Genomic DNA, 12,539 nt, shown 5'->3' with positions numbered 1-12,539 from the left:
TTTTGTTGGAACTGTGAACCAAAAACACTGCCTCGAAAGCTGCAATCCGAAAGCGTCGGTGAACAAGAGAGACCCTTCAGGCGAACAACAAGAGGTCGAAACCACGATGGCAATATAACAAACGGGGTGTACAAAATCCAAATTTTCCACAAGTAATGGAAAGCTGAAAATGGAGCAGATAGCTAACAAATGATCGTAAGTGGGGAGATACGTTCAATTATCTTCGCAACAACTCAGAGAGTACTAGATGGCAGTATCTAGAGCCAAGGAAATCAGATCCCTGAGATCTCAAATTATGCATGTCACCAAGGCTGTTTTGAGGAGCCGCGGGCAGGGAAAGAGCGATGAGGAACGTATCTAAGGGGGAAAAACTAAGAATGGTGGAAGATATGTAATGGAAGCTGCAGAGCAAAGTACCAATTCTGAAAAGCGACTCTTAACAACAGCCCCGAGTAGTTGTTCATCCACTTTGTAAGTCCACTTACTTCTATTTCCTGTAGTTAAATTCCATAGGATGTATCAGATTCCAGCAAGAGGCTAGGGACTCATATCATCTTCGGCATGAGCAGTGCTAGGAAATAGAACTAAGTAACTATCTCCATGTCCATGCAGATTTGATAACCCCAATGTACGTGCTCTTGGATCAGTGGGGAGTTTAGAAGCTTAGCATTTGTTCTAACTTTTCTAATATATAGCTAGAAACCGCAGCTTTCCCGAGGGAAAGATATGTAACTTCTTAACAACTTTGAGTACGGATTATAATATGAGCAATAGCTGTTGCTGCCTACTGGGAATTTGGGGGGGGGGGGGGGAGGTCGTAATCCTTAAGATGATTCACCAAGCCCTGTGCGCCTTTTGTTTTGCCGGGATTATTCTCTATGGTTGGCAAGTCTAGTTTTGTAGCGGGATTGAACAATAGTACAATATCTCTACTATCTATCGCCATATGATAAACTTCTACATACAAACATTTATCGTATTTGAGCTTACCACTGGACTGGTGCTATAGTTGCTAGGTCGTAACTTGAATTGTCATCGCTTTCTTTGACTATAAAAGGGGTAGCTGAGGTTATTCTATAATCAACAGGTTATTGTTGGGCTTTGTAGATAAGGATGGGGTGCAATATTTTTACATACATACTTGTCATATTATGCAAACTGAGAGACAATATACAAAGGCCCTGTGTTGTTTTATGTTCCCTTAGTTTCCTAACTAAACATTGCATTATACCACTCGAAAGATTAATTACAGAAGGCGAAGAAAATATTGGAACCTGATCACCTTGGAATTGTTCCACTAGCTAGGAGGTATCTCTTCTGGTCGAGTTGGAAGATTCTGTCAGAAAACGACTGACACGGTCACTCACAACAGTTTCTTATCTATATAGACAGGCCATAAATATATGTACCTAACTAAGAAATAGTATTTGGATTACCAACACCCAAAGAAAGACTGTAAAATATGTTGGGACACAGAGTCTTCGTTCCGTCTGTTCTCCAGATGGCCAGTGGATTTCCGTTTTGGCCTACTGGTATGAACTTAACAGACTATAATGATCGCGGCGCCGTGATGATAGCCTCAAGTCTTAAGAGTTGGAAGTTACAACCATATGAAATTGTGAAGGGTTAATATTGCCTTTGTTCATGCTGATGTTCCATCTCCGTTAGCAAAAACCAAAATGATTACCCATGTAGCAGGGTTAATTGTAGCCCTGTGGACTCCCACAGAGCTTCTACAGCGGTATACTAAGGACTTAGCAAGACGAAGATAAAGATAACTAGATGACGCGCATGGTGGATACATACACTACCTACTATGTAGTATGTACAAGTCATTGGGTGGATACGCCGGAGAATCTAGTAGTAGTACTTACTATGTACGGAGTACTAGTACTGTGTAGTAATGGCAATGGGAGCTTGTCCTGGGAACCCGTTCGGAGTCCAGGTAGGTAGTAATGTTGAAATCCGCTCAAGCCTCAGGCCTTTATCCGCCATACATAGATAGTAAGACACCGAGAGTTGGGTCCAACAAGTAATTATCTACTAGATATGTAGTGGTTGCAGGTCGCTCGGGTCCGTTTTTTCGGTCGCGCGGTCCGTTGCTGGTTGGTAATCAGGTTTTAGTCATGTGATGCTTTAACAAGCTATTTCTTATTATTGTTATAAATTTCAGCTCGCATTATCTTTTTCAATACTCTTATATATTTATATTTTTATTATATAATATCTTTATTTTTAATATTATTTTTAAGTAGTTGAAAAGTAGTTCACAAATAATTAAAAAGTACTTTCTAAGTACTTTTTAAGTAGTTTAATTATAAATTTAAAAACTTATATATTTTTAAAGTTAAATTAATATTTTATTAATATATTAAATACAGTGAATTACATGGTTTTATTACAGTAATGTATAAGATAATGTGGTTCATTCCTGCTTACTAAGGGTCTTGGCATCACGTGAAAATAGGTACGGCTCACATGAACATTAAAACTAGGTCGCGTGAACTACGTCCACAGATATGTACGGAGTAGCTAGTTAACTAGTTATACCTAGTTGCTTAGGTAATTGCATAACGTAATCCACAAGCGAGTGGGCCGCACAAGCGAGTGGGCCGGCGCGCCCGGCCAAACATGCCTCCATGAAAAGATGAAGCTTATATAGTCCACTATATCAATAAAATAATGTGTTTAACTGGTGTTTTAACATGTTGGACATCTTGTTCTTATATACTTAATTGTTCTATACTTGCTACAGCGAGATAGTGCCTGACAGCGAGGCTGTTTCTCACCTGTAGCTGATTCTATAAGCTGACTTTTATTAACTTAATCAGTCTTACAAGTCTGTTTAAACGCGATTTTAGCCTTTTCAATAGTGAGACTGTTAAGGCCGGCTATTTAGTAATAAGACCTCTTCTTCTTAGTGTTTTATCTCTCTAATCTAGTCTATAATTTATTAACTTTCTGCTCAAGCAAAGCAGCCTAGTTAAAGATAATTTTATATTCTTTTATAACATAGAATAATGCTGCTTTTATCTGTAAAGATAGGCTAATTATATATTTATAAAGAAGACTTTTAATAGTAATTTCATGCCTCCGTAACTGCCTTATATTCTTAGATATTTTTAACACTGTTAATATAATAGAAATACTGCTAGTTGGAATAGGCTCACGGAGCTGTATAACCAGCCTATCAAGAACCTTGTTTAGTTAGAATAAAACTAATCCTGAAGTCTTAAAGATATTGCATATAATTAATTCTTTAAAGATAAGAAAATATATATTTAGATATATATTTAAAAAATTAATCTTATTAATATAATAAATATTCTAATAAATTAGTTGTTTTATTAAACTTCTATATATTTATTTTAATAGTATAAAGTAAGTAATATCAAGTAGTTAATAAAGATATAAAGAATATAGAGACACACAGATAAAAATAATATTATTTTAGTTATATATATTATTAAATTCCAGAGTTAAATAGGAGTCATGTTTGTCAAGAATTAGAAAGTTATATTACTTAATCTGCCAGTCTTTAATAGAAGAAATAAAGTATTTATAAAGCTAATGTAAACTAATCTTATTAGAAATTTAATTATTTAGTGATAGATTGATATACTAATTAAATAAAATAAGATCTTGATATTATATCTCTATATAAATCTTTCTCTTAAGAATTAAGTATAGCACCAACACCACACTGATAATATTAATATACTTAATTAAGATTACTTATTCACGGTTATCAGACTGTATAAGAAACAGTTTATCTATATAATTAGATCTTGTGATTATATATGCTGTAGTTATTATATTTATAATAAAGCCTGTTTTATCAAAGTTCCAGATATTTTCATTGAGAATACTGTATTTCTTTCTTATAGCTTCAACCTGATCGAACTATTTATTTAAGAGCTTGGAATCTTCACATTTCACATGTTGGATATAATATCTTCAAGAGAATTGACTCTTTAAAGCCGGTATATGCTTAATAAAGTTATATATCCAGTTTTCGTTGACAGAGACTGCGGAATTCGAGGCACGTTTTTAAAGAAGAATAGATACCATATTCTGAATATATAACGGCTGAGGATAAAGCCCACGCTTAATAAGTGAGAGTATCCAGTCCTTTAAAGCCTCTTCTTCAAGAAGAGTCAGTTTCATAGACTTGACACGTATATCTGAATATGATTTGACTTCTTTAATATATTATTATAGAGTTAAATGCAGAATATTGTAAGCGCTTGCAGCTTTGTTTATATATAAAATTCTGCTACTTTGAATAGTCTTAACAGCTAGGCAGATACGGCCTTCTTGTTCCACCAAAGATTTTGACGATTGAGGCATGTCTGGTAGAGTTGTTAGTGATTGAATAGCTTCAAGTTAAAGAACGCGAGAATAACGCGCGCGCCGGCCCACTCGCTTGTGGATTACGTTACTAACTAGTTAACTAACTAACTAGTCTAAGTAAGCTCCAAGTTACTAGTAACTGTAGCATCCCGCCCGAGCAGCGTGCTCCCAGTACTTGATTTTTATTCGCCAGTGAGGATTCGTCATCTAGAAAACTGCAAACGTTACCTACGGCACCGTTCTGCTACCCACTTCTGCCCACTTTGATGTACTCCTCAAAAACGCAAGCTCATCAACGTCGCGCCTGGCTTTCTGAATAAGGGAATCGATTATAATCTAGTCACTGTCTAAGAAGACTGGAGGGTTCGACGGTTAGACTACCATATCTAACTATCACCATACAGGAGTCGGCTTCCATGGTAAGGTGATATTACACTATGATGCCTGGGGCCAGCTAACAGCGCCAGTCATTGCTCTAGGTTGTCGCAGTCAATGAATTAGGAGATGACCACAACAATCGTGACTGGCACTGGAAGACGTTCTTCTATACGGCTACCTGACCTTCAAGCTCCGGTAGCTTCGTCCATCTCACAACAAATGACAAGTCCGATAGACAAGTTCCCGCCATTCATTGATGAGGTATATGAAACGACAGCCGAATCCAGGGAGACACACTCAAACACTTCGGTCAGATATGCGCCGACAGATCGCTGGGAGCCGCGAAAACAAATCCAATTTCCCCGAGATCATAAGCATGGTCCTGCATTGAATTCGAAGAGAAGGTCAAGAAAAAGTATAAGCGAGGCGTTTAGCACAATAAGAACTCGCAATGGTAGTGTTAGTGCCAATGCTCAAGAGTTGGCCGAGGCTCTTAGAGCTCCGGTATCGTACAAGTTGATAGTAAGACTATTGGTGTCTATCATATTGTGTCTAGGCTGCTGCTTACCTCGAGTTAGGTTCTCTGTCTCATTTGGTATACGACCTCCGCTCTGACGAATACCTCATCGAAATCCATTTTGAATGCCCTCCCGAAACCAATAACTCTTACAATCATACAATTTGCTTTCGTAGCATTCTGGTGCTTGGTATTGTCATACCTGTCGACCACGCTACCCTGGCTAAAAGACAGCATACCGGCCCTCAAGAACGGCATTCGTCCCCCATCCCGTGACGTTGTCATGACGGCTTTGCCTTTGGCTGTGTTCCAGTTAGCCGGCCATATACTTAGCTCCATGGCTACTTCACAGATTCCTGTCTCACTCGTCCACACTATCAAGGGACTCTCGCCTCTTTTCACAGTTTTGGCGTACCGTGTGTTCTTCCGGATCCGGTATGCCAGAGCAACATATCTTTCTCTTGTCCCATTGACCCTAGGTGTAATGCTTGCCTGTTCTACAGCCGTTTCAACAAATTTCTTCGGCATACTGTGTGCATTAGTCGCGGCTTTGGTCTTCGTCTCTCAAAATATATTTTCAAAGAAGCTTTTTAACGAAGCGTCCCGTGCGGAATCAGAGGCAGAAACATCCAGCCGAAGAAGACTGGATAAGCTGAACTTGCTTTACTATTGTTCAGGATTAGCCTTCATTCTTACATTACCTATATGGCTTATATGCGAAGGATATCCTCTAATCTCAGACTTTATGCAGGATGGCGCCATTTCATTGTCAGGAAATAGAGGCTCACTTGATCATGGCGCGCTCTTCCTTGAATTCGTATTCAATGGAGTGTCGCACTTCGCACAGAATATACTGGCGTTTGTTCTCTTATCTATCATTTCACCAGTATCTTACTCCGTCGCGTCTTTGGTGAAAAGAGTTTTCGTGATTGTCGTTGCGATCATTTGGTTTGGAAGCTCAACAACACCTATGCAAGGTTTTGGGATCGCTCTTACTTTCGTTGGGCTCTACCTCTACGACCGCAATAACCATGATGACCTGGCAGATCAGAGAGCAAATTCCGATCATTTTCGCACAAGGGAAACCGTCCTCCCACTGAATGCTCGGACCACAGGCAAAACATGGGACTCAAGTGGCTATGCTTCCTTAGCAAGCAAACTCTCTCACCATCAGCCTTCAGGTGGCCCTGCCTCACATATGAGTGATCCCAAAAAGGAAGATGATGAACAGGGTCGTGCTCGCCCAAGAGGAAGCAGTAGCTCCAGAGTGTGGCTACCTCCTGGCACGAAGCAAAAAACAACTTGGCAGCGGAATCATTCCTAGGTGCCTCTTTTCTTGCCATTGTCGTCTTTATTCTACGATATCCCATGTCTATTCTTTGTTGAGATCTAACTGTAACATGTTCTGGTGATTGCTAGTGGGCATGTATTGATACTATGAAACACATTTTTTTGAGCATGGCGAAGCCATACATACCATATAGGCCAGTTTTGTCCACCTGGATATCCTAGTGTACCTTTTTGGAGAACTGTCGAAATATCAGGTATAAGACTGTGGGTAGTGTATACATATATATCCATCAGTACTATATAATCCCAGAAGTGCAGATTACTAAGGTTATCTGTGCGTCATAAGCAATACGTACTATCTAGTACTGCAGTGGATATGATAGAAAAATTCCATGTCACTACGGAATGCTCCGTACTCATAGATTTGATAGGGCTTCAGAAACCCCCGTCCAAGAAAGCCCGCGAGCTCCCGGTGTCCACCCTTTCATCCTCCCAACTAAGGGATTGAGACCACATAAATCACAGTGCTGTTCTACTAAACTCATCCGGAATGCGATAGAGAAGACAAGATCATATTATACATGTATAATGTATACAAGTGCCCCTGCTGGCTCTTTCTTCTCCCCGCAAAGGCAATAAATGTAGCGACTGTCGATAAAGAACTATACCCTCATCAGGCTATCCTTTCAGAATGGCCCTAAGGAGCTCCAGCTCAGTGCATCTATTCTTGGGTCATGTTGCAGAGGAAGAAGGGAAATGAAGGACCCTACCACCTACAATAAATCATGCCCGTGAATGAGTTATGGTGAGAAAAGAAAAGAAAGGAGAGAGGAAGAAATCATGTCCGAAGCTTATTAAGAAAGAAATTGTGTAAAGCGGAATAATATCTTTTCCGGATAGCCGAGCCAATCCGCAAGCGGCAATTTGCGAGTGACGCCCGGCTCATGGCTGGCAGAATCCGAACCAAGCCAAAAGTGCTCTCATCAAGGACCACGCAGCTTTATAGACTCCCACCTGCAAGTTCATATCACATCTATTGAGCTTACTACTCAATACTATTCCCTTCTTACACATCTGCTTTTATACACAGCATGCGGCCGCAGTTGTCTCGTGCGGCCGCCCGGTTCGTCCGGGTCTCCAAGGTCAATTACCCCAGGACATTCGCGACGACAATCCCTCGTTCTGCAGAGGTTGAACTCACAATTGGTAAGCTATGACTCTCGCCGAACTAGCCTTGCTTCTCTAACTATATCTTAATCTTTAGATGGGAAGAAAGTTTCAGTCGAAGGTGATCTCACGTCTTAATTCACGGTTTCTTATTATCCTGCTTACATGGCTTAAAGCTGGCTCTGCTCTTATCCAGGCCTGCGAAAAAGCAGGCGCCACAATTCCAAGGTAATCCCAGCTATATATATATATTCCACAAATCCAAATACTAACAGGAGTTGATAGATACTGTTATCATGAGTATGGTATAGAAGTCCTAATATCGCTGTTTTGAATACTGATCATGTTATAGAAAGCTCTTGATTGCAGGAAATTGTACGATTTTTATACCGATGCGGAACTCGCAAGAAGCCTACTAACCATTGTTTAGGTCGTATGTGTCTAGTCGAAGTTGAACGGGCTCCTAAACCTGTGGCATCATGTGCTTGGCCTGTACAGCCAGGTATGAATGTCAAGACAAATTCACCACTCGTTCACAAAGCTAGGGAGGGTGTTATGGAATTTCTTCTTGCAAACCATCCTCTTGACTGTCCAGTCTGCGATCAAGGAGGCGAATGTGATCTGCAAGACCAGTCAATGAGGTATGGTGCCGACCGCGGACGTTTCCACGAAGTTGGCGGCAAGCGCGCGGTTGAGGACAAGAATATCGGACCGCTAGTCAAGACATCTATGAACAGATGCATTCACTGCACACGCTGTGTTCGATTCATGAACGATGTTGCTGGTGCTCCTGAACTGGGAACCTCTGGCAGAGGAAATGATATGCAAATTGGGACTTACCTGGAGAAGAATCTTGACTCGGAGCTTTCCGGCAATGTCATTGATCTCTGTCCAGTCGGTGCTCTTACGTCGAAGCCTTATGCTTTCCGTGCCCGTCCCTGGGAATTGAAGCACACGGAATCCATCGATGTGCATGACGCTCTGGGCTCGAACATCCGGATAGATACCAGAGGCATGGAAGTTATGCGTGTAACTCCGAGACTTAATGATGACATCAACGAGGAATGGATCAACGATAAATCCCGGTTTGCGTGTGACGGACTAAAGACTCAGCGACTTACGACACCTTTAATTCGCCGAGAGGGAAAGTTCGTTCCGGCCACGTGGGAGCAAGCCCTGACCGAAATATCCTCAGCTCACCAGAAACTGCAACTGAAGGAGAACGAGTTCAAGGCCGTTGCCGGGCATCTTGTGGATGCAGAGTCACTTGTCGCCATGAAAGACCTGGCTAATAAGCTTGGATCCGACAATCTCGCTCTGGACCAACCCGGCGGCGACTCGCCCATTGCTCACGGCGTTGACGTTCGTTCCAACTATCTCTTCAACTCCAAAGTCTATGGAATAGAAGAGGCAGACGCCATCCTTCTAGTTGCTACGAACCCCCGTCATGAAGCCTCTGTGCTGAACGCGCGCATCCGTAAACAATATTTGCGCTCTGATCTGGAGGTTGGACTCGTTGGTGAGACGTTTGACAGTACCTTCGATTTTGAGCATCTCGGATCCGACGTCTCTGCTCTCAAGTCTGCTCTTTCAGGAAATTTCGGAGAAAAGCTTGCTGCGGCCAAACGGCCAATGATTATCGTCGGTAGTGCTGCGGCTGAACATCAAGATGCAAAAGCGATCTTTGAGACTGTCGGCAACTTCGTTGAAAAGCATGGAAGCAACTTCAATACCCAGGAATGGCAAGGCTACAACGTTCTCCAGCGGGCGGCATCTCGTGCTGCGGCCTATGAAGTCGGCTTTACTACGCCGTCTCCCGAAGTGTCTCAGACCACACCTAAGATGGTTTGGCTGCTCGGCGCCGATGAAATTGCTGCGACTGATGTCCCAAGTGATGCGTTCGTTATCTATCAAGGACATCATGGTGACCGAGGTGCCCAGCTTGCAGACGTTGTTCTGCCTGGCGCAGCCTACACTGAGAAATCTGGCACCTATATCAACACAGAGGGCCGTGTTCAAGTGACTCGAGCGGCGACTTCGTTGCCTGGTGCAGCCCGTGATGATTGGAAGATTATTCGTGCCACTAGCGAGTTTCTCAACACGCCTCTTCCATACGATGACATCGAAGCACTTCGCGACCGGATGGAAGAGATTAGCCCTGTGATGCGTAGATACGACGTTGTGGAGCCCACCTCCTTGAGCTCCCTGAGCAAGATTCAATTAGTTGATCAGAACAAAGGCACTCAGCCAACTGGAACGCCTTTCAAGGGAGTCATCGATGACTTCTACTTTACTGATTCCATCTCTCGAAGGTGAGCAATGTTTCTCTTGTGGAAGCCGTCGGTCCGTTTCTAATTTCATAATAGCTCACCTACCATGGCCCGCTGCTCAGCAGCCAAGGCTACTGGAAATCCCGAAACCAACTTCATGGCTGCTGGAGAGATGTCGCCCCAGGCTTTGTATGGCTGAATTCAACATTTCTAGTTTTTCTCTCCCCGTTTATCCCTATTTGGTCTGGGCGTTGTTGTTGTAACACCTAAACATCGTTTTTTTTATTCTTTTCCTCCCCCCGTAATTGATCCTGCTATTGATCTTACCGCCTCTTTCATTGTGCCTGACGATCAGACTTTAAGATGAGTTGGGACGCATCAATAGTGATGAATTTGTACATAAGGTCAAAAATAAGCTTCAGGGGCATGACGAGGTTATACAACTTCAAGGGATTCCGTTCCGGGAATAACATCAATCGGTTCCTCTTATAGGTGCTAGTATAACTATTCGACGACTCGAAACATAACTATTGATGTGTATACTTCCCCCGCTGCGCCCGAGCAAATCGGGGCATCATTCTACAAATTAGCTGTAATGTCACAGCTCATCATCGTCCGTCTCTCCTACGCTTTCTCCGACATTGTCCTATTGATGCGGTAGTTTCCCTACTACACCATCACTAGATTCTAACACCCTAGTAAATGGGAGCTCTCTTCGAGGAGGAGGGGACTATCTCTGCGCCCTAGGGGGGTTGTAGACCTTTTTTGGACCATACTGTTCTCTTTCTCCCCATTTGACATTGGATGGCGTGGGCATATCCTCATCAGTTGTATCGTCTTCTTCCTCCAATGGCTGTGGAGGGGAAATCGGTCCACCATCTGTATCTGTCTCTTCAAGGTTAGAGTGATGTTTGATCCGACCTTCTTCCTCGCTTCCACGTTCATCATCGCTTATCGTCGGAATGCCACGTTTTACACGCCTGGTATCGACACTCGATGATGCCGCTCGATCTCTGCCAACTATATGTAACAACTTTCGGATCAGCCGCCGTGTTCTCTTTTCTTTTCTTTCTCTTGACCAAAATTTGGATCTTACCCTCATCCATGTCGACCTTCGCTGAAGCTAGCAGGCGTTGTTGATTGCGGATTTTGAGCTTCTTCTGATTTAAAGCTTGCGTAAAGTTCGTCATTAGCTGGTCTTCATGACGGCCCTTAGCACTAATCAACTCCTCGATCTGCCGGCTTAGCTGATTGATTGTGTTCTCAGCTGTATGGCATTGTTGCTGCAAAGTTGACAGCCGCTGTTCAAGGAAGTCAGCCCTGGTGACGGCTACAGCGGACCAGTCAAATAGCTGGATGGCTTGCTCGTCATCCTGTCTCAGAATTATAGAGCCCAGCCTTTGCTGTAAACAATCAGCAGCATATTCCTGTGCCATCGACGGGTGGGATTACTGTTATGGTATGTATCCTTCTGCGAATGATGATGACCAACTCATTGCCTTCGCTACCCTGTCCAGTGATGCTAGCCGATAATCCAACCCCAGATAGATTCCAACCATCTGTGGGGGTTCCTGCCTGTCCCAAAGCATGTAGCATGATCTGAGTCCAGTCATCATCCGTTCCCTGGTAATTCTTGGAACGATAAGTCTGCAGTTGAGACTGTCGCACTGTTTTTGGCCGACTCAGTACCTCATGTAACAACAAAGGAACGGCATTAGGGGCGCTCCATACCGACCCCATTGTATGGAATTTCCCCTTCGGTCGCAGCAAGGTTCAAATCCAGTGCAGCTGAACCGGGGCGCAAGACATGGAGCAGCACAAAAGTGTCAGGTTCATCGGACCTGGGAATGCGTAGAATTCGGGGGAGTGAACTGGGCTCAGCACTAGACATGTTGCTATGAGAATCGAGGTAAGAGTACAAAGTATCATGCACTTTGGTTAACAAGGAATGAAGGTTTAAACCCCTAAGATGCCATGATGAAGTAGTGATCTGTTTAGGCTGCCTAAGGAAAGGTGGAGTGCTGCCTGCATGAAACCTTTGCCTAAGCTTTAGCCACAAGAATTCATCTACTGAATGAAATCCGAGGGCTTCCCGAGGGGCTTTCTGCCTTTTACGGTGTTGCTGTTCAATACATCAACGACAGATGGCCGACACTAGGCTAAACCTAGTACTTGCAGTGGTGTAAGGGACTCCGTGCATCCGTGGTACCCCGTTCAACTGCTGCGATCGGCCCAGCTGTGGGGATCGTCGTGATGAGTAGGTAGGCATCTATCTGATAGATAGATACGTATCCCAGCAACAACCAACTAGCTAGGAACTAACGCACTGTTAATCAGGGAACTACTATGGTCACTAGCGAGAGCTGAGTGGGCGGTGACTTGCTAGATACTAACGACGAGGCGAACTTGGGGCAGGGTAGAATAATCCAATGAAAAGCGAAGGGGAAGCTAAATCCATCCTGGGTGATCACCAGTACTAGCCGTTACTGACACCTAGGCTGGGTCCTGCGACTTCGTAGGTAACTCTGACCTCTCCCAATGGTCATTCTCCGTACGGACTAGGG

General features: G+C 43.2%; 3 protein-coding genes across 3 annotated transcripts; 2 read left to right on the top strand and 1 right to left on the bottom strand.

The window, feature by feature from the left end:
* The first annotated feature begins 4,561 nt into the window (after nt 1–4,561).
* On the top strand, nt 4,562–6,804 carry BO94DRAFT_517318 (putative ER to Golgi transport protein (Sly41)). Its single transcript, XM_025609989.1, has 3 exons — nt 4,562–4,772; nt 4,821–5,253; nt 5,310–6,804. Exons 2-3 carry the CDS (start codon nt 4,858–4,860, stop codon nt 6,570–6,572), a joined length of 1,659 nt encoding a protein of 552 aa, XP_025466915.1. The 5' UTR covers nt 4,562–4,772; nt 4,821–4,857; the 3' UTR covers nt 6,573–6,804.
* Nucleotides 6,805–7,504: 700 nt separating this feature from the next.
* BO94DRAFT_492897 (putative NADH-ubiquinone oxidoreductase, subunit G) lies at nt 7,505–10,489 on the top strand. Its single transcript, XM_025609189.1, has 7 exons — nt 7,505–7,744; nt 7,803–7,826; nt 7,882–7,933; nt 7,991–8,005; nt 8,058–8,080; nt 8,136–10,017; nt 10,072–10,489. Exons 1-7 carry the CDS (start codon nt 7,630–7,632, stop codon nt 10,172–10,174), a joined length of 2,214 nt encoding a protein of 737 aa, XP_025466914.1. The 5' UTR covers nt 7,505–7,629; the 3' UTR covers nt 10,175–10,489.
* BO94DRAFT_624531 (uncharacterized protein) lies at nt 10,436–12,325 on the bottom strand. The gene is made up of 4 exons (XM_025617224.1): nt 11,707–12,325; nt 11,428–11,642; nt 11,072–11,378; nt 10,436–10,995 (listed from the first exon to the last, which is right to left on the bottom strand). Exons 1-4 carry the CDS (start codon nt 11,864–11,866, stop codon nt 10,706–10,708), a joined length of 972 nt encoding a protein of 323 aa, XP_025466913.1. The 5' UTR covers nt 11,867–12,325; the 3' UTR covers nt 10,436–10,705.
* Nucleotides 12,326–12,539: the final 214 nt, after the last annotated feature.

This window comes from Aspergillus sclerotioniger (genome assembly GCF_003184525.1).
Source record: "Aspergillus sclerotioniger CBS 115572 chromosome Unknown BO94scaffold_15, whole genome shotgun sequence".
In the NCBI taxonomy this organism is placed as follows: domain Eukaryota; kingdom Fungi; phylum Ascomycota; class Eurotiomycetes; order Eurotiales; family Aspergillaceae; genus Aspergillus; species Aspergillus sclerotioniger.
Note: the sequence above shows the minus strand (reverse complement) of the source record. Positions and strands in the feature narration are given on the sequence as shown.